General features: G+C 41.1%; 1 protein-coding gene across 2 annotated transcripts in view; it reads right to left on the minus strand.

The window, feature by feature from the left end:
* The window catches only part of LOC139770759 (retinal homeobox protein Rx1-like), a 46,869-nt gene extending 26,098 nt beyond the window's left edge, over positions 1-20,771 (minus strand). For both annotated transcript variants that reach the window (XM_071702926.1, XM_071702925.1), the window contains exons 1-2: positions 19,654-20,771; positions 1,709-1,941 (exon numbers count right to left, since the gene is read on the minus strand). In XM_071702926.1, coding sequence (XP_071559027.1) covers positions 1,709-1,941; positions 19,654-19,822 — 402 coding nt within the window. In that variant the 5' untranslated portion in view covers positions 19,823-20,771. The remainder of the gene's footprint in view (positions 1-1,708; positions 1,942-19,653) is intronic.
* Between the last annotated feature and the right edge of the window lie 2,285 nt (positions 20,772-23,056).

Below are 23,056 nucleotides of genomic sequence, written 5' to 3' on the forward strand. Positions count from 1 at the left end.
GGGGCGACGTGCTTATCTCGCAATATAAACTGCTTGTTAATTGCGACAATAAAGGCTCCAGCTTTCTAAGAGACAGACGGGTCATACCTCGCCTACTTCCATGCCGCCGTTTTACCCTTCTTGATGCCCATCTATAATCCACTTAAGGCGCAAAGATAATTCCTACGTTTCTCGCATTGCGTGTTTAATGGTAACTCTAACGAGCCGAATGCCCGCGACACTACGAATTAGCGTGGTCGCCTCGATAAAGCCCTAATTGCAATCGACGCGTAATCTTAACCATCGCCGGCAGGCGAGAGCCCTTCGCGCGGCAATGGAAACTTAAGGCGGGCGCGCTCGGTAAAAATCAATTCCGCGTTCGAGGAGGTAGAAAGAAAAAGCAGGTGCTCGTATAAGGCTGCCGGCCGGGTTATTATCCCATGTTGCCGAGAGAGCCCCGCCCAATAGCGTAACAAAGTGGCGATGCTGACGAGGTCTGTACCGAGATCTCCTACGGGTTCTTTTTCTGACCCTTTTAAGCCTTCATCTCTTTGAGCAGTTTGAGCAAAAAACAAGTTTGTAAGAAATTTATAAAGGTAACTGTTGTTATCACTCTCCCATAACAATTTGCAAATGTACTAACCCGGAAATTAATTATTTTGCAGAAAAAATACTTGATTAATCTCCTTTCATATTATTTAATTATTTTTACTTCACAGTGCGCGCGCGAATCCTGCAAGCTTCGTTTTTACAGGCTTAATGGCTGAGAATGGCTATTTAAATTCTTGCGTGAGATTAGAATAAAAGAATAAGCATATAAATAAAGAACTTGAGAATTACATCTTTCGAAATCTTGACGATGGTCCTGTTGAACCACCGGGGGAACCACGGTAACTGCGTCACTGGCCCCGGTATACGTGCCGCTCGGCAAGCGTGCCCCCGGGAGCCTAATCGATGCGTCGTCGCACGCGACTGCGTGCTTTTATCGTTGTCACGCACATAATTAATTTAATTTAGTCTAATATGTTGGCCCAGCGCGCCAGGCAGCGATTGTCGTTCCGATTGTTTGCACGGAAACGCCAGCGTTAACCCCGCGGCCGGTTCGCCGAACACGATATTCGTATCCGTCAAATTTCGGCTGAGGAAGAATAAATCCTGCTATATCGTGCTGCAGGTCGCACGAGTGAATTTATTATGAACCGCCTTTGCAACTAAGTACAAGAAAAATGTTCGTAGAAACGTACTTTACACGAGATTATTTACGTACCTAATTGTAATAAATTTTCTGATATCTCGATAGTCCTGCCTTACATCAAAATGTGTATATTTCATGCTACATGTTATTGTGCTATGATAGTCGGTGAGGTCCGCCTTCATTTTGAAGAATTATTAAGGTATTTTAGCTGATTGTGAGAGAGGAGAAACGATAGGAAATATAGTCATTTTAATATTAAAACTCTAAAAGGGTTTGTTTGTGCGCACGTAGAGACAAGAGAGGCAATTTATAAATCTATTAATGTTCTCAGGGGGATATAAAAGATCCCTCAACGTCTCCTTTTCTACTTCGTAAAAAGAAATATATTTTTCAATCGAGCGTCATTATTTTAAACTTCGAAAGAACGCTTTCTTTACTCTCGGACACGTACCTAACGCTAGAAGTCGTATACGAAGGAAACGTATTATCCTCCCCCCTCGTCGATCCGGCGAATTCGTTCGACAAATGACTCACCTGAACACGAACTTCCGGGAGGTTGACCTTCATGGCGAGCTCCTCCCTGGAGTAGACGTCCGGGTAGTGGGACTTCTCGAACGCTCTCTCGAGCTCGTGCAGCTGATAGGTGGTGAAGGTTGTCCGGTTGCGACGGTGCTTCTTCTTGCCCCCGTTGCCGTTTATGTCCTCCCCGCAGCCTGCGCCGAGCTCCTCGTCGCTGCCGCCGCCGGTGGAGTTGCAGCTGTTCTCACCTGGAAGCCGCGACAGAGAGAGAGAGAGAGAGTGTGGTCAGGTCTCCTCGGAAACGGTCGTTACGGGTAATAGAAGCGGTAATGGTGATCGATTTATCCGGAGTCGCAGCTATTACCCCCATTATGCGCGCATAATAGCAGCTATTAGAAGTGCTGCAACGCGTGGCCGCGCGGAATCGCGTGCTCACGTGTGCGTGCGTGCGTGCGTGCATGAGAAACGTATGTATGGGTGGACTTGATCGCGCGCTTTAAAGCGCTGTTCGCGCCTAGATTTCTTTCCTTTCTTTCTTTTTTTTCTTACGTTTCGTGATCGAGCAAGCGCGAAATACGACGCGTTACGCTTCGTTGAATGTAAAAGAGACAACGAGGATTAATTAGAGTATTTGACGTTTAATGTATGCGATGCTTAAGGGGAACGGAAGGACGCCGGTTATGGTTCGACGGGTGGATTACTTTTCTCGGCGAGAGCATACATACAGTATCGGTTGTCATATTTCCTTTATATGTGAGGATACAATGTAATCTCACAGTGAGCTTGCAAAAATAAAATGTGAATCAGCGCTAACAGCACGATACACCATTATGGAAGTTAATAAACGTTCTTCCCATATGATTTCTCCGGATAACGAAGCGAATGAACTAAATTGCTATTTTTTTCTTTCGTCAGTAATTTGAAATAAATAAAAGATACTTCTTTCTTTATGATATTAATGCGAAAGTGGAAGATTGGATATTGGTTATTGAGAATAAAGCTGCTGGAAAATTATTTATATTTTGAAAAATATAAAACACAATAAAATGTTTTACAAACGGAAGTAATAGCCGCGGTAAAATGTATTTTTCTCTAATAAATTAATAATAATTTTCGATATCAAATCAAGCTCCAGAAATATTTTTTAAAACAGCTAGATTTGTTACAAAATATGAGTTTCTGTCTCTCATAAGAAAAATTCAATAAGAAAAATTATATATGTGCAATATATGAAAAAATAATGAAAACAGTATGTTTTTATATAAAGTATATTGATATTTAACATGACTGATATAAAATAATTTATTAAAATGATTTGTTAAAACTCTATATTTCTGGATATAGAAATAGGTCAGGATAAGTCTGTGTATTTACGATTAAGGCATAAAACGAGTAGAGTACTTAATTCAAGTCGGAAACGTTCTCATTTCTAAGGTGCTCGAAGGATGTTCTGAAATCTAATCGTTCACGAGATGAACACGAGCATCGCCGTAAGTGCGCGTTTGCACGCACCCTTTTTATACCCAGTGACACTTTGTATTTGTGTAACTAGGCTCTATCGTTTCGTCGCCGCTTATCAGGCGCTTCATTAAGGTGACGGGCCACATCGCCGCGTCGTTATCATCGTTAACGAAAGGATCAAGCGAAAGCGACGGGGATTTATTTACGCTGCTGAACAATCACGCGATCATTTTCATTGCAAATAACGACGACGCATTCCATCGTATTTGTGTATTTAGAAACGTATGGCCACGGCATTCGTGCCCCGGTATTTCGGTCGAGGTCTAATCGATTTAAGCGCGGAATTAATTGTCCGACCGACTACGATATGCCGTGCCGGGCGCGCACTGTGCTTAATTGTTTCACTGTCAAAGCGCAGGTGCATTGTAATGAGATTTGCATTGGCGATGACAGCGCTGGCGATGACATCGTGTTTGCCCGTAGTCTTGGAAAGTATAAGCTTCTTTGATACATGATATCGCATATCTCTATTTAATTTAAAACAACTGTACCGTAAAAAATACCGTAAAAAACTTCAAAAACAAATTGTGAATATTGTCAGTGGATTTTATATTTATCTAGTGATTTATAGTTATCTAGTGAAAATGTATTATACCGGAGACATTTGATTTACATTATTAACTCTAAAATCCATATCCACTTTTAAACAAGAAATTTGATTTCGCGTCATTTCTTCGAGCAATTACTTGATATTCATTGTCAGTTTTAAATTTAATTTTTATTTCAATTTTATCTCAACAAAATTTTTCTCTCGAAAACAAATGTTGCTCACGTACATTACGCGATTTGGAAAGTCCGCTGCTTCGGGTAAAAATACTACTACTGTGTCTTACCGTGCACTTTTACTTTACTTTCGTATAAATTACAATTTTCTTCGTAAATTACACGATCGTCGCATTTCCAGACCGTGCAATTTCGCGGATTAAATCATTAAGTGAGTAATCACTGGGTAATTTTCGAGCACTTTGCGTCGCTGTGAGAGAACTTAAGGCGCGTCAACACGCGGCACTTCCACCGAGCTATTACGCTATCTCTTTCCTTGCAAATTACACCTTTCGTTGAGGTTGATGATTGCTCGCGTCTGAACGACCAATCAGAATTCACATTATTTTCATTTTTGAGGTAATATCGTTCGAAAGGCGGAATTACTCCACGATTTCCTTGTATATTAGGTTGCTAAATAAATATTAATTATACGAGAGATTTTTTAATTGGCCATTAAAAATACATTATTTTAATTTTGCAAAATTGATCCGAATGTTATCTGTATAATAAGGATTTGCATAATACGTAAGTTACACAAACGTTGCGGCAAATTTTATGATAGTTTTGGATAAAAATTGAGTGAGTAATTAAATGACAAATAAAAATACATTTTAATCTGTCGTTTCGCAGTCCTGTCTTGGCTCTGCTAAGATTAATACGACTGCACGCTATTACACAATGCGGAACGCGTTGCGCTCGCTGGGCGAACTATTACGCGATCATTTTCCCTGCAAATTACATCCATCCCGGGTGCTGCGGTTACTCGTCGACGAACGCCCGATCAAACCTCGCATTATTCCCGTCCCCGAGTGTAATATCGTCCAAGAAACCGAACGGCACCACCGACGAAGAGATTGATCCTGCGGGACCGCGGCAGCAAATAGGTATTTTCCACCGTGCGCCCCTCCCTCCGCTAACCCCTCCTTTCGCCCTTCGCGTCCGCTCCCGTCGTAAATCCTAACTTCAGCCCGATCCGTCCTGTAGACGTAGCGATCAAGGGAAGTTTCTCTTTTGGGCAGCACCTCCAGAGACCCCCTCCCCCGACATATATATATACACATATATATGCGGATATACATATATCCAGGTACTCTCTCATTAACTGCATAATTAGCCTTCTCTCGCGTCGCAGCGCAGCGCGTTAGATCGAATTGTGGGGGGGTAATCGAGTGGCTCGATGGCGGCGTTCCGCGCGCACTCGCGCGAGCGTGCGCAGCTGCCTAGCACGGCACGCATCCTACGATCACGCGCACGCATCCAACACGCGCGCGCGGCGCCTATGCATCCCCGGCGTATAGCTTCCTCGCGAGAAGCTTCGCCCGGCACTAACCAACAACCTAATAACCTCGCCTTGGCTGGCGATTGACGCGCGCTTGTACCGGCTAATTATCAACAACAATCGATAATGGTCCTCTCCCTCCCACCCTCGAGAGTGCCGACGCTACCGTCCCGCCGCACTGCCCCCTTATCGCATTTTCCGCCTCTTCTTCGGCATCGGTCTCCTTCCAATCCTTGCCGTCCCCTTCGTCATCCTCCCACGCTATCTCCTTCGACATGTATCCGCTTTGGTGATTACTCTGTTTTAGTTTGATCTCCTTTCTTTCCTCAAGGACAGGTTTATATGGAACTAATCAATTATAAACCAGCTATTAAACGATTGCGAGATAATTTTATGTAGAAATATTTGTCAGTTTTTTAAAAGGAATTTTGCTTAGAAACTCAGAAACAACATCTACTATTTTTTATATTTTTACATGATTAATGCATTCTATATTTTTATATATGGAAGCATTTAGATGCTTCGTTTAAAGTATAACTTACAGTATACACTTACAGTATACACGAAAATGGAAGCAGTTTCCTAAATCTGAATTGATACGTTATTTAATGTAATTAAAACTGTTTCGTATCAGAAAACGCACAGTAACTTGATATATAGGTATGTGTAAGAAACTTAACAATGTTATCGTTACTTTAAACTTCTCGGTAAATTTTAATTATCCAATCGTGAGATTGCAAGACAGAAATTGCGAATGTTTGCAGATTCGTGGCGGTTGAAGGTTATTAACTAATTTAATTCAGCTTTCCGAAAGACGTGCAGCCATGCGTGCATGCTAAAAGTTTATTCGTGCATTATGCTCCGTGAAGTTTAACCGCCATCCGATAGAAGTTGGAAATTTACACCTGGAAGTTGCGTGTCGTCATTCTCACTCTTAGGCATTAGTTTCAAATAAAAACGTCTGAAAAAATTGAAATAGATTGCATGAAGTAAATTTGCATTTTACACATCTATTGATTTGGACATACATGTACTGTACACCGTAATATAAATACATATAGCGCGAATTAGAGATGCCATCGATCCTCCATAATTTTTTAATATCTACAAATAAATGACTGACACATTACGCGAGACGTAGCCAGCCGAGCAATTTTATCTCAATTATTTATCCGTCCATATCGAAAAATTACAAGGGGGCGGGGAATAAGTATGACATATCCCACGCTCACACATGTTGTTTGCGCGCGACGATTGCTCCGTATGGATATTCACAGAAGCGGATTTCAGTGATGCGGGGTGGGGGGGGGGGAGGACGTATACACGTCTGACTCGAATAACTGGATGCCTCGTGTGTATGTGCGCGGATACGTCTGCGCAATAATTGGTTTCGGTCGGGACAGAGTAACCATCGTGATTAAATCCTACGAGGCAGCTGCAGGGTGGCGGAGCGCCGTCGCTCTTACTACTTGCCGCCCTGTTATATCGAGGAGTACATCCCCGATATAACGAGAACGACCTGCATTTTCGTGGATTAAACGCGACACTATGCCCGGAAAGCGAAAGTTTATGACATTATCCGAGAGCCGAGATCAGAATTGGCTGGAGGCGGTGTTGAGAATCAAAGAGCGTTGACCACTTTCCGCGCGTTACGAAGATTTACGAGAAATTTGTATTGTAATGTTACGAATTTAAGCTAAAAAAATTGACAAGTCTATTTTTGCAATGCATTTTGTAATATTTGTAACAAAATTAAATAAACTCTTATAAAAGGAATAAGACACAGATACGAAGAATTGTTTTTGTAATGTGTCTGCTTTCCTATATTAAAATTTTGTTACATTACAAAAATTTTATATCACGTGAATCCACGTTTAATCCACGAAAAAATATATTTATGTATAAATTTATTTAAATCATATCAGGTCCTGTTATAAAAGAGATCTATCAGAAACTGTCATGTCGCAATACGTAGGAATTAACTAATGCAGTTTTCATGTTGCTTTCTATCGGGGTCCTTATTCTGCTTATTGTTAGCGTGTTTCGGGACCCGCGGAACAAGTAGAGCGTTTTACGTTTTCTGCGTTCTCATCGGCGCGAGTAGGAGCGTCCTGATGAACAATTTTGTGACACGATCTCGGAGAGGGATGAACGAGACAGTCGTCGGTATTTCGCGTTCACGAGCGACGGAGGAGATGGTATCGCGCAGATGCAAAGCGGTCCTAGTCGGTTCTCTAGCTACTTAAGAGATTGACACGGCGAGATAGTATAATGGACGGAGCGGTTGGAGAGAGGAGAGATTCGTGGCTTCGCTCCCCGGACCGGCCACCGGCTCTAATGGGCCAACACTGATCGCTGATAAATTTCAAAACGCCGTGGGGGCCTTTTGATTCTTCTCGGCGGCTTAATCGAGTTAAGTCGTCGATTGAGGTGCGCGTTAGCGGCGAGTTAATGCGCCGCGCGTCACTCCCCGAAGAACGATAGCACACGCAATCGTGTCTGTAAGTGCGATGTAAAATGCACGAGACGAAGCTATACGCAAGTGGCTGAACGATGTTTTCACACAGGCCGATGTTTTATTATTTGCTTACATTATTTAAAGCAGTTACGTTAAAAATTGTTTCCAGTATTTCTTATTTATATGTCATACTTATATATCGTTTGTAAATCTTTGGCTAATGCCAATAAATGACTGGTATTTATTATCGTAATGCACTCTCTCTTCCTCAGAGATTACATTTTGTGTGGAAATAGAGTAAATCATTGATCAATAAAAAAAATTCCGCTAGTGTATCGTGGTATTTTGTCAAATATATGTTCTAACTTTGATAGACAGCATTTTCGTAAATATCAACAATATGCAGTTTAATCGACATCCGAGCGAGCGGATCGCGTATCCGTGATGGGAATAAAAATTTTTCGCTCTGTAAAATTTAGCGACGCGGTCGAGCGGGGAATGGGTCTTAAAAAAATCATCAGATATGTCAAATGTTACGCATTGTTAGGCGCTTATTAAAAGCGACTAGCTCGGGTAGTTCAGTTCGTTTCCCTGTTTGTTAATGTAAACCGCATATATCCCAAAGCGCGCATTTAATATATTTACCACCAGCAAATGTCGCGAATGATGAATTAGAGGTAAACGAATTGATTCCAACAAATATATGAGCTTTCGCGAATCAGTCGTGGACGATGATATCCAACTGCCGCTCAAATTAATTAATGTCCCGTTGGCATTTGTTAAAGGAAAGTCATACTTTGGCGTATAAAACGAGAAGCCGGTCAACCGCCAATCAAGTGTCAAGATGGTTGCATGAAACCGATGAACTTTCGCGCTTTTTTAGACATCCGTAATCCAATATTATTTCGCAATGACAATTTTTTTCGCGCGGCTATTAGATCAGGCAGCTCGGTATCCCGAGATAACGATTTCGTAGAAGCTTGAAATTTCTATCATAATGTTGTTACGCCGATGAAAATTGCGGTATATTTTTCGTATCCGTCGTTCTTATGGCTCGTAGATCCTTAATTTGTAATCGTGAGAACAATTAATAATATATATAAGGTAGAGTGGCTGATATAAAAATTAATAGCTGATGCGAAAATTGCGCGAATTCGGCGATATCAAAGATGAAGAAGGATGGATGCACGATGATTTTGTAAACTCGGCGATGTCGCGCGGAATGTGTACATTAAATTCGTGCCGCGTATTTAATTGAATTTCCTGTCCAATATTGATACGACTAACGCGGTATTCATAATCAAAAACTAGATGCCCGAAATGATTAATATTCCGATCTCGGTGCTATTTTAGTTAACTCGCCTGAGAAGAGCTGATAATCAGAATCGTTAAATCCAGCGCTAATATACCTTTAATGACCGAATACTTAGTTTAAATATCACATTTTTAGAACGTAATACTTCATTTAAAATGTGATGCGCTATTTATCTCGATCATTAAGCCGTTTTTACGTAATAAAAGATAAAATTTCTAATTACTGAAAATTTTCTTTCCCCCTTTCCTCTGTTGATATACATAATTACTACACATAGTTAATATACATAGTTGATAATCTACCTGTCTAGCGTTCTATTATGCAAAACAAATTCCGCATATTACAGAATACTTTGCTATATAGATCCTTTATTTTTTATTTCTTATTTATCACAATTTATTCAACACTATTTATTCATCTCTATAATTACCACTATTGTGCTGAATTGTGCATTTACGTCTCGCTGAGATGGTATTTTTATTGCCAAGTCAATTATATATAAACGTTTCTCGAGCGTTTTTCGACACGTAAAAAATTTCCTCCGTGAAAAACGGGATTTCTTCGCGGATCCTGCTCGATATTCGATGCAGGATACACCGTGCCGTCGTTTGTACTTAAGCACGGCTGTCGATTCGGAATCTAATTTCCTTGATCGGGCGTGGGAGGAGACGGCGGTGAGACAAGGAGAGACGGAACGGGGGAAGAAATAAGAGAAAGAGGAAAGGTATGCCGTCACACAGAGGGCTTAGCTCGCCGACCAAAGAGGATTACAGAATTTGTCTTCTCGTGGACCATCACCGGTGTCGTTCCTTCCTCTCCCTCCTGCCTTGTGTCTTCCTCTCTTTTGGTTTCCTCCTCCTCCTCTCGTCCTCTCGTCCTCTCGTCCTCTCGTCCTCTCGTCCCGACTCTTTCAGTTTTTATCTCCGGAACGAAACGCAATGGCCACTTTGCGCGGCACAAAGTTTCGACGGAAATTTCTTCGTAAAAGCCACTGTCACCTGTCGCGCTCTTTAATCCGACGCACGTATCGATCCTCGGGAGAAGTGTCTCCGCCCGCGCGACGATGCCCTTTCGCTCGCTCGAGACACAGCGCGAGAGGCGAGTGTTTTTATTACCCCGCGGTAGTACTTAATGCCGGCCAATACCACCCAGCAAATTTAATTTATTTAAAGCACTCGCAGTCGGATCATCGGGAGCTGTTAGTCGAGTTAATTGACGGGGGATTAATAAAGCGAGCGAGAAAGGGAAAGAGCGAGTAAATTAGCGAACAGGTTTCCGATCGATATCTCCGGCGAGGTTTTTCTTCGTCGGCGTATAAGCGAATGTAAAACGCGTTATCTCTCCTACACGGGAGATCGGGCCGGTTACATTAGTACTTCCCGGTTTGCGATAAATTAAATTTCTGGATGACCGATGCCGATGCAGGAGGTAACGGTCGCGTTAATCGATAACTGAGTTAACAAAACAGCCAGTGTGAGTAAATTACTTCGTAAGTTGGCGCATGTAATCGCGGCAGCCTTTTTTTCCCTCGTCGCTGTAAAACACATACATACACATATATACACCATCAGCTGTTTACGAAGAAGCGAAAAGGCAGGCAAGGGCGCGCGCGCTTAATCTCTGTAGGATGAATATTGAGTTCGTCGATTATTCGCGTACGGGATATCGAATTATTAAATCGTCAGGCGAGCGCGCGCGTATGTGTGTATCGCACAACAACGCTCGAGGTAATATTCTTAAGCTGTCATCGGGTTCTTGTCGCGAGGATAGAGTTTCCACCTAAGCGGGTCAACGTGTCCGTCGAGTAGAAAATGCTAAGACATCACGCACCGGTACTTAAACTGCATATCGCGAGAAGCACCTTCGAAACAATATGCCAGCTTCAGAAATAATGCAACGTAATTAACATATATAGTTTTCTTTGGAATATCGCTAAAAATATTCAAGTGTAGATAATAATTGCAAGCTGGATTATGAAAACACGCTAGCTTTATCCTCGAGGTTCAAATGAAAATTCTTTCGTGTAAAATATAAATCTCGTTTCTTTTTTGGTCCCTTACTGCATTTCTGCCATATATATTCAATCAATTCTTACACCGTTAAATTTGTAATGTCAAATTATACTCATTTTTAGCCATTCCTATAAGTCGCCATTGCTTCTACTCAATATGTCGTTAATTTAACTAAACTAATGAAGTTAAAATAAAATACTGCAGTTTTGTGTTAATTTCGACACATGGTAGTTAAAAATAATAAAATGTTATTTAATTCAAGGCATTGGTTTAAATTTCACTCTTTAATATTTAATAGTGTATAGTGTTAAACAATCTTGTCTCGTCGAATCGAGCGACCGTAACGTCGGCGACCGTCCGCCTAATGATGGACGCTGATTTTTCGATATTACCGCGTGTGCGGATCACGCAATCTTCCTCTAACGTTACCGCGCGTAAAATTCGCGCGGTCGACCTCGCAAGACTCGCGGGAGAGAGAGAGAGCGTCGTTTCCGGATGCACGTGCGTAGAGGTCAAGGTGGACGAAGACGGGAGGGGGAGAGAGGTACGATTTATTTTGTTTACGTTACCTCTCGCGTGGTTTATAGCTCGTGACGGCGCGGGGCCTTCGTTATAATAGTAATCAACGGGCGGGCGGGCGGCCCCTCGTTATCGTTACTAGTTAATAATTTAATTGTTCGGTGGCGTGCGGGTTTTATTGGGATATCTCTGCCGACATCGCGCGCCGTGTTGCGCGCGCGAACGTATATTCGTGGGCGTGCGTGTCTGCGTGCCGCTTTACCAGCCGAAAGGCCGCGTGTGCGGCTCGCGTACGCCGCTCCGCACGCGTGTGATGTGCGCGCACGGGTACGCACGCACGGCAGACACGCAGGCACGCACGCACGCAAAGCAGGCAGACGGAGTGACTGACTGACGGCTCGCATACACACACACATACACCCGCGGCCTGAATTATCCAGGCGTCAATATTAATCGTGGTAATGACGTACCAATTGCTAATCGCTGCACAAATTACGCCAATACTGCGCTGCGCGAGCGTCTCTACTTCCGCCGTGTCTGCCAGTATATACCCGATGCCTCGCTCGCTCCCTTCCGCGCGCTGTTTACTCTCGTCCTCTCTCACCCTCGCCCTCTCCGTCTTCCGACGTATCCTCGCGGCGTATCCTCCACGTTTACGCCGATGTATGCAGACTTCCGTCTCGGCGTAGTCGAGCTATCGATCACGAGGCATTTCGGTATCCGAGCGCAGTAAAACAGATTCCGCGATGCCCGGTGTACGATTGATCGGTGACACACGCGCGCCAATTACCACTCGCAAGCCTTAATCGCAAGCGGTAATCCGGTTAAACTGCCGCGAAACGGCATGGCGACGGTGCCGCCCCGAAGGAAAATTTTGCGTATCTAATCGTCGTCGAAATCTCGATCAATTAGTCTTGCGACAGTAGTTACTGCGGAAATTGCATTTACGAGTAAAAAAACAACGAAACCATTTGAAATGTGTGAATTAAATAATATATTCCGCAAGGAATTTATCCAGATATTCCGTGATGCGAAAAGAAATATTGGTTTAAAACGATTATCGGAAAGAAGTCTTTGTCAACGACTAATCATTATTTTTATTTTGCATGTCCGTATGGTTTCGACATTAATTATGTGCGTTTAAGGAAATTTTTTCACCGCTGCTCTAATATCTTTAACCCTCGCCACCTGAGGTCGTTTTTTTTTTGACGAATGAAAAATGACGATATTTTCTGTTTTATCGAAGATAATGATTCCGAGTAGTTATTTTCATAACAATATTTATACTTTTTGTTACTTTTGATTTTAATAAAAATGTTTATATATTAAAAATTTTTTATTTATAGATCGAAAACTTGTTTTTTGTTTTAATATAAAATAAGTAAGGTAAGGTAAAAAAACGACCAGATAAGTTATATGAAATTCTAGAGCAGATGGGCAGCAAGAGTTAATAATGCACGGTTATATTCCGAAAAGGGAAAATAGTACTGACGAGTTTTGTGGCGAATTTAGCGTGTAGTAGAGGTCAACGATTGGAGTTCAACTTGTCCATTTCTTGCACGGCTGCATCCAATTTGCGATCGGACCGTAAGTGCGAAAAGTTTGCTGTCGAAAAAACAACGAGACGTAATCGCCGATGCCCCCCGTACTCACGGTCGTACTCCCGTGTGTTGTCACGCGATCGAAATTGCTCCCTCTATAACAAAGCGCTTTTACGTGCGGCGCTCCGGCCCGACGCGACGCCCTTACATTACGTCTGTAGAACTGTGGTAATTTTTGCAATATAGACATTACCACTGGTACACAAAGGCACTTGGGAACTTTAGGCGTAGATCGATTTTGTGACTTCGCCGAGACACTATCTATTCGCAAGAATTTCAAATCGAAAGCTTCGAAAGACACTCGTCACATTTACTTGGAAAGATATAGAGATATAAAATAAAATGCAAAATAAAAAAATACAGAGAAAAATTGTGAATATTTGCCTTTTAAGACTCGAAGCTTGAACTTTGAAATAGAAGAGCCGGAGAAAAAGAGAGAGAGAAAAAGCGTACGATACTTGAAAATAAACGTGTAAACGTAGCAAATGAGTATACATATTGATTCGTATTGCCGACGCGCAAAATGTAGATGTTGCATTTTAAGTTGCAGTTGTACGTTGATAAGAAGTGCGAGTAGGTCGTATATCAGAGTCTGCGATCAGATTAGCGTCAATTTAGCGGTAAAAGCCAGGTCGTAAATATTTCCTACAAACTCGAATCAGATGAAACGAGGTAATGCACGTACACACACGCGCAATAAGTAATGAAATTGTGATAACGCGAGTCATGCCAGCGAGGAAAAATATGAATTTTTCAAACGGAAAAATAAAACAAAATATCTATTTATTTGCAAGATAATTGTTTCGGCAAGGTGTCCCGGTTATACGCATTCGAGTTTATTATTCTTCCATACGATATAATTGATATTTACGATTGTCGTGACAGTAGCTTCACGTATTTGTCGAGGAATCATATAATTTGATCGTTAAATGATTAATTCTTCACTTTGCAAAGAAGCGATTTATCTTTTTACACCGTGCAAGTATGTACTTTACTTTTTTTTTTAAATTTAAAATGATAAATTATTTTATTTTTGTCATGTGCTGATCAAGTTTTTCTAGACGAGTCAGTTTTGTCGCGCAGATCATTTTATGAAATCAATTATTTACTGCGAATAAATAGTATAGTTCGAGATCGTTGCGGATAATAATGTCGCGGTAGTTTATCGTAATTAGCATGGGATATTATCAGTCGCGCGCACGATTAATTATGGCTCCGTTCTCGGAAAGATGACTTGGTATTGGGAATTGAATTAGACGGAATAATTGTGAAACTTGCGAGGCAGATGATGAAATTATGAAGCGGAAAGTTAACGACGTTAGCACGGCGTTAAAAGGAATTAGACAATCGCTGGGGAACTCCGTAACACGACGAAGAATTAATTCGAAATGTGTTAACGTCGCTGTACACGTATGTCGCGGGATTGATCTCGCGTACTGAAAGCGATTTCACATTTGTTCGACTAATACACGTTGTTTAATCGGCTTATCTCGCCATTATCCATCTTACGCTTTCTATCCTTTTCATCGGTCGGGGCAATAAGCGCAAGTTGCAATATATCTTTCCAATACGACAATATTAATGATTACGATGAATTACACGTAAAAGCGGAGAATTATTTACGAACAGTGAGCACTCCGATTGAAATAAAAAGAAAAGAACTCTCTTTCTCTCTCTCTCTCGCGCGCGTGATATTTGATTAACAGTAATATTTGATTAACAGTATCGGTGTAAATATTTTATTATACATTAATCTTTATTTTAAAAACATAAGTTGCATATGGGAATAGTGTGATACGTTTATCGAAAATAAAAAAGATGTGCAAAATTTAATAAATTTAAAATAAATGAAAATACAAGTTAACTTTATGAGAAAGTCGTGAGATATTTATTGAGAACATCAGTTCCAAGTTTTTTCAGCTTTGTCGTCGATTCTATAAAAGACAATTATTTGCTAAATATTTATAATTTATTTATGTATTGCCATATTAACTATTTCCTCTATAAGTTAGATACAAAAAAGGAGCAATTTTAAAGCTTACAGCGCATAAGCGAGGATAATATGGCATCAGTCATCTTGCATCAATAAATGCCGATCGCTTCACCGTCTAACTTCAGCGGTAATTTATGCTTAACGCGATTTGACTTTATTTCGGGAGATCGGAAGCTAAAACGGGAGACTGACAAATACCAAATTCACAACGTAGCACGGTGACACATGTACAAATAACGCGTATCGCGTTCGTCGCGCACGTCGCGACAATGGTCATTCGTTATTCCACCGAGTTAATTTCGATCAATCGCGGCCGCACGGTAGACGACCGATTCCCGCTGAAGATAACAGACCTGTTAGTCCCCGTGTTAAAACTACAAGAGCGATAGAAGAGGTGAAGGTGGAAGAAGCGCGGGGAGGAAAGAAGACGAGGCAGGCACGATCCATTAGTAGGCACGTCAATTCACCTCTTAAGAAGCGACTTAAAGCCGCTTCCACCTATCTCTTCTCTTCCCCCCCCCCCATTTTTCTCTCTTTTTTCTGCTTTCCTCGTCGTTTCCTCTGCTCTCCTTCATACTTATTAGTGGCGGTTGGCCCTCGCCTTTTACCTCTTCTTTCTTCCCGCGCGTACGGTATCATAATTAATGATAATTCGATTAGCGGGACAAGATTGGGTCTCGGCTAAGCAGCCGCCGTCTTTTTCTCAGCACATTTCTCTCGCGGTTGGTCCACCTGGCCTCTTCATAATTTCCTTCGAAAACGATTAACGTAAATCCTCGGGAATAAACGCCGACAATTAATCCTACGTCGAACATATTAAGCTTGACAGGGTTATTCAGGCTTGTTATAGTTTGGAATCAGATAAGAATGACTTTATTCTATATGTGTTTATTCTCCAACTCGATGTAATTTCTTCTATCGACGTTTTCACTTCCGATAAGATTACGAGTTATTTGATTCATGAAATTTAATGAAAAATCCTTTTCTAAATAGAAATATGTGCCCCAGAAAACGCAACAATAAACTTTTTATTGACTAACGCTGCAATATGATATTTATTAAACTATTCTCATTATATTCTGTACAATTAATCGCAATTAGTACTTTTACCAAAATATATTTTTAATGCAGTTACATTAAAATATATCGCGGACGATATGAGTTCTTTTACACATAAAATCTTTTATCAATTAATCATAAACAAACTGGAGTTATGTTAAAAGGACAGTTTTGCCCTTGATCATTTTAGGGCTTGATGTAAAAATGAATAAGCACCACGTCAATATATTTCAGTCTCTTTTTTACTTCCTAAAAAATTTTTCAAAGTAAGTTTATAAGCTAGCAATTTGCGACCGATTAATACGCGATAAGCGTTTCGATAGTTCGTCCTATGATATTTATGCCATTGTTAGTCAGAATGGAAGGCTATTGTTATCGTGAGAAACAATATAACGCTTCGTTGAAAATTAAGCATCGCAACAATCGATCCGCGTGCTCTTGGTCACGAATGTGACTCTCTGACGATGACGCTAATTTATATCACTTACGGCGATAATATCCGATAGCTGTTTGCCCATTTTTTTCGTCCGAGCACCGTACCAATAACGGTAGCGCCGGCACAAAATTGTTTTGTCGATTCCGACCCTTCCGCCGAAAGTGTTGCGTCGATAACTCGCGCTCTCGCCCCCGTTGTGTGTGCGCGCACTTTCAGAATGACACGAACGACAGTTCGTGGGCAGCGTAGGCGAGCCGAGACGAAAGTGTCTCGAAACAGGAATTATCGGATATACGTTTCACCGAGCGGGGAGGCACACGCTCTACCTACCCTATAACCGACCGCTCCGGGTCGGTTCGATCGCTCGATTCGGTTTCGACGCTGAATTAGCGTGTCCGCCTAGTTTAGAGAACGAGATCCGCGTCGCGATACTAACGATTTTCCAATTATACGCTAACGCTACCGACGAGACGCCCATGCCGAACGCTGCTCCCGTGTGGCGTGGAATCCACACGTACACGACAGGTGTAGGATTGGTTCCGTGCAGGAAATTGACGCCCAAGACCTAAGTGTATTATCTTTAGAATGTGATTGGACTTTAGACAATACGTTATTCGTGATGGTCTTCTAAACTTTATACATTTTAATAAAATAAAAATAATTATAATTTATCTATTTTAATGTTGTTAGGCAATTGCGCGTTGATGAAATTAATTTTAACTTTATTTTTATCTGTATTGTGTCGTGTCGTTTAATCTAGGATTTTATCGAAAGATGATCATCTCGTTATAATTTAGAAAGACACACATATTGTCTTTATTTTTAATTTAATTATTTTATAAAAGTTACGCATCTGTATTCCCTCTCTTTTTTCTGTCTTTTTATAAGACATGATTATTTCAGCACTAAATGGAATAATAATTACGAAATACATAGAGTTTCACTACATTTATGGATCGAATTTAAACGTATTATTCATTGATCGCGACGATTAATATCATCGCGATTAGGTGTCTTTGGAAACGTGTAGTCCATTAATCATCGATATGTGGTTTATGAACATATGATGAAGTGGTATAAACACGAATTATTTTGATGTAATTAAAATAAAGTAGCGGCTGCATTGTTAGAATAAATTTTTACCAGTCGCGGAAAATACTACGCAAATTAAATAATGCGACGCATAAATGTCTCGTGAGAAGGTGAAGAAGTAGTGTGCGGTAAATTGATTACATCAGTACGGTGGAAAATCACGCGACGAACATAATTATTATCTAGATCTACATATACCTATCTATGCTGTTACTCGTTATTTCATTGGGTTACAACTTTCGTCAATCGTGTAAGACGTACATATGTAAATGCCGTATTACAATTTTGTTTCATTTTGATTCGAGAAAATAACGTGTAATTATTAATATCTTCTTTTACTCTTGCGCCTGTTAGAAAACCAGTTAGTGGAAATAAATTTAATCTCACAAAGAAAAAACTGTAAAACTTTTCAATGCAAAACTTTTCTACTTTTATATTGTATTGTATATATCAGAAAAAATATAGCACATGCGCTTACAATTAGTTGAATGAAGCAGCGCAATGATTTTTCAATGTTAAGGTCAATAACTGCTATTTCACAGTAATATTCTAATAATGATTTAATTTTCATTGCTTTGTGATATATTGATAATCGCTGTTAATTTCATTATTGAACAATTATTGCATTGCGCCACTCATTTGTGCGTCCAAATCATTCCCTGATTCCGTTACGTACACTTCTCCATTATTTTTCTTAAATTTTATCCTCGGAATACAGAGGACATGTACATCGGTCAAACGTGACCCCGGCGATAATTAATCGAAACTCGATCAAACTGCATTACTGGCCGTAACGCAACTGCCAGACAGGATAGCAAAGCGAACTCGCGGCGCTTGATCGTGTCTGTCCGGCAGGATGCAAGATTCAACAGACGCACAGCGGAACAGTTTAGTCTGCTAATCGAATTAGTCCGTAAATGCGAAAAAATGATCGGACCCCGTGGAAAACTACACGCGGCTGTCAGCCGAAATTCAATTAGGTTTTCTATCAATTACGCTATTAACGGGCGCTATTGATTTTTTGTTTTGGGGCAGTGATACCACAAGTTGATATCTGAATACATCCGACTGAACGTTACTTTGAAACATTCATTCTTAAAATTGAACGATTTTCGATACCTATCTAATTGTAAAAAGAGAAATTGAAAACTAGTGATTTAATTAACAATTAATAAACAGATAGTGAACTATATAACAAGTTTATAATTAACAGCCGAATACGATAATGAATAGGTGATTAATTATGTGATAGCGACTAATAAACCATAGATGGATAGTAGCGAAGGAAAGTAATTGGATGGGACGGACAACCGAAGCTGCATCGCTAATGGATTTCGAAAGCATTTGTAACGGATTTCAGAAGCGTAAGGCGTTTTATAATTTAGAAATCGAGTTGCTTTGCATGCCTCATGAGGAGAAGGGCTTAGGAAGCTAATATGAGAACTAACTTATGCGTGCATCAATCCGACGGCCCGAGAAAGCGACGAAATCTTTTGCGAATTTTGAGAAACGATCTTTAGAGAAACTGTTAAGAAAAAAAAGCTGTATTTGTATTAGATTAGCTGAGCGGTCTAAGCGAATCGCGAATATATGTAACATTACACTAGTTTTGTTTTGAATTTTGACAAATCACAAGGACGTTTTCAATATGTCAGTGTTTCAGTTTAATCAACGTTCAATTCTTCGCGAACTTTGGAAATATTAAACGTCAGAATACTAAAAGAAAAAGCTATTATTATTTTTAAATTTCGAAAGCGAAAAATAAACATTTTAATCAGATTCTTAATTTCGATTCCTTCGTAAAGGTATATTCCCCTTGTAAGGATTATTTCTAGAGAAGTGTAAAAATAATTTTGGGGGATATTACTCTAATATTATGTAATGAGATTATAAGAGGAACGAATTGGTACCAGTATTTTCCTGCGTGTTGGTGTCCTCCATTTCCTGATGAGTCCTTTTATGGCTAGCCAATCCGAGGATCGCGTCGATGCTGTGTCGTGGCGTACTGCTGGCCGGTTTCGGTAAAACGATGTCTTGACTATTCTGCGAGGCCGTGTCGACGAGTTGCTGAGAATCCATTGTCGGAAACTCGTTCCCTGCTGGACCCCAGCTGGACTCTTCCCGAAGACTGTTTCGAGTTGGATCACCACCCTCGCCGGTTAAAAATCTTGCGAGTGCAGATGCGGATACACTAAAGCTCTAAAATTGCACGACAAAACTCTTTGGCACACGTGTCCTTCATCGTGAAGTGCATTTCGGGTAACATCATGCACTGTTTGAGAAGTATGTCAGTTCCAGAGCAACGTACGTTTATATAACTCATGTATCTTTGGACATCCGATTTCAGTTTCCCATAGATCTCTCTTAGCTGCCGAAATGTTTGTCTGTCAATCGACTAATAAGATCATATCATCGGCTCGAATGACCGCGGGATCAAATTTGATTTTAGATGTATTCACCCCAGTGTTTAATCTGGACGTGTCAAAACTGGACGAAACTCATTCAATATACGAAGTTAAATTTCGTAATAAGTTTTCGTAGTCACATGTCACCTCTTCACAAGTCATGGTACAGAGCATGGCACTTTTATCAACATTTTCTATCGACACGGAACTGATCTGTCTTTTCTAACAATCATTCAAACAACAATAAGAGTTCGTTCGTCGAATGTTCGTTCATCGAAATGTTTCCAAATGTTCATCACCCATACCTATTAGTACTCAAGAGTAATACTCTTTCGCTATTGTTTACTAACACCAGATTATTGTCCAAAGTCTTTCAACGATTCGTCGAATGATCCGCATCCACCGCGATCACCTACTTAGCTCAGGAAAAGTTAAATCGATTGCGGAAGGAAGCGTATCCTCCAGATTTCTTGACAAGACGTCCGACTTCGTTCTCGCTCATTCACTTTCGCAGGCGCCAGATGGCTAGATGGAACCTTTCCCGTTAAGGTCGAAGCTCTTGAGCGTGCGTCGTGCCAACGAGGACTAGCCGGCCGTCGTCTACCGGGGTAGCCTTTGTTGCAGCTGTACACAACTACTCCCGAAGACTACTCGCCGGTGAAAGAGGTGGTCCGGGCATGAGCCGCGCGGAGGCGTGGCCTAGACCGACGAATCGGCACTGCCGTTCGTCGGACTCGCAACCAATCGCGGCAGGGATCCAGGAACATGGCGAGATCAGTGGTGCTCAACCGACTGGGTTTCAGAGGTAACCCTCTCTCTTGGACGGGGTAGCCGCAGGGGTTGAGGGGAGCGGACGGGCTCCCATGACGCCGTACGCGCGTCTCGTTCCCACCAAGGTGTACGTGTGAGCGTCACGAGGGTGCTGTTGTGTGCGCGCCTGTCCCTGCGTGTGTACGAGCGTGTACGTGTAAGAGACGAACACAGGACGAGCGAGTCCCGCGCGCACACGCGCACCGCGAAGGGGTGGTTCACCTAAACAGAGGTGGATGGTACACACACGCGGCCGGAGTGGGTTGATTCTTGCGGCGGATTCTGGCATCCCCTGTAATTGCCAGAAATGAGGTAAAGCTTACCGCTTACGTCAAGCCTCCTACGCTTCTGGATGCCCCGCGGATCCGCGGGACCTTACGCGCCGCTTTTGTCTGCGATTCATCTATGCACCTACCTGCATCGAGACGGTCGCTTCGGCTCGTAGTGATTCGTTTCTGTCCGCAGATTAAAACTGATGTAAATTGCAAATTTGATGAATTTAACTTTCGATGTTGGCACATGAAAATCAATGTTTATCTATGACATTAGAAACCTGACACTTTACCGAAGTTTTTGCGAGTTTTAAGGAAGCCCGAGAGGTTCACCGCGTTCGAAATGATTTTTCCGACAGAGCAAGGTATTTATTTCGCAACTATTTATCGCAATAAATTAACATACAAAAATATTATTCCTACGTGAACAAGAACATCATTTAAAATTTAGTGCGATACAATAAAATAAAGCCCCGTTTATTCTATTGGCTGTGGTCAAAGTGTTAGTACATTTACGTAATATCATACATTATATTGATGATTATATATGTATATTTATAGCGTTATACACGTGCATACAATTCCTACGCCACTCGCAGAAATGTTACAAGTTCAAATAAATTCTCTCGTTTAAAAACAAATATCGTGTTTGTAGATTCGCGATTATTATCAGAGCCAATGGTATTCTTATCAATTTTACAATCTAACGTTATTGCTGTTTGTGTAATTACTTATTAAAGTTTGTGCCAATCCGCGGTCATATTCAATATTGTTGCAAAATCGCTCGTACGATAAGACGAGAATTTATTTTGGCGAAAACAGTTTTACAGCGTTTTGAAGCGATTTTTTTCTGTTTTACCGTTATTTCCTTCCGCAAACTCCCAAAATTAGCTTCGCGACAAAGAGACGAGAAGTGGACGTTTTCCGGTTACCAGAATGGCGGATCCGGGTTGAAAATTGTTTCTTTTTTCGAGCGGCCGGCCGAAAACCGTGCGCACAAAACGAATCCCCGTTTCCCATTCCACGTTCGATTCCGCGTATCGTCGTTACCATTTGGCGTTTTAGCCCGGGGGGAAGTGTACGCCCACAAAACCGCGCCACAAAAGATATCCGCCTGTAGCGAAACAGTAGCTACTCAAAATCGATCCGACTAAATCGAGGCAAATTATACGTTGCGGAGACGAGAGTTGCTCGCGCGCGCGTTTTCTCTTCCGTTATAGAAAAGACCCCCGCGTGCTCGTTGGCGCGCCACTCCTGGCTGCGTCGCCGAAAATGCGCCACCGCTGTAATCGAATTCTGCATGTATGCATTGCACCTCGCGAAAAAGGACCACGCTCGGTGCAAGGATGAATCATAACGATGACGGTATCGATATTGCGTTTACTCATCGTTCACGTGTTTACGATCACGTGTGGCTTTAGAAAAAATAATAACTTGCAAAATAACAACTTACAGTAAAAAAATATAAAAACTTTAATCATCTGGGAAGTAAAGGTAAAAACTTTTTCTCTGCTTTCTCTTCTTTCTGTATCTGACTCTGTGTCTCTCTTCAACAAGATCTATATTTTTCTCTACTTGTATTTAGTAAATAGCAAGAAGAAAAGTAACTCTTTTTTTATTTCGGAATTATTATAATAAAGTGACTTTTGAAAATAAAAATTATATTATAGTTTTAAACCTGATCAATTATATTGAATTATCTAATTTGTAATAAGTTATAAATTAAAAGAAAAAAATATATATATTACACAATTTACAGATTTATTCGCTAGTATAGCTTTACATTAAAATCTATTCGTCATAATTCGTGAAAAGTTATGCTAGTC

This window comes from Temnothorax nylanderi, unplaced genomic scaffold (genome assembly GCF_030848795.1).
Source record: "Temnothorax nylanderi isolate EJ_2023f unplaced genomic scaffold, tnyl_v1.0 TNYL_tig0032_pilon, whole genome shotgun sequence".
Taxonomy (NCBI): Eukaryota; Metazoa; Arthropoda; class Insecta; order Hymenoptera; family Formicidae; genus Temnothorax; species Temnothorax nylanderi.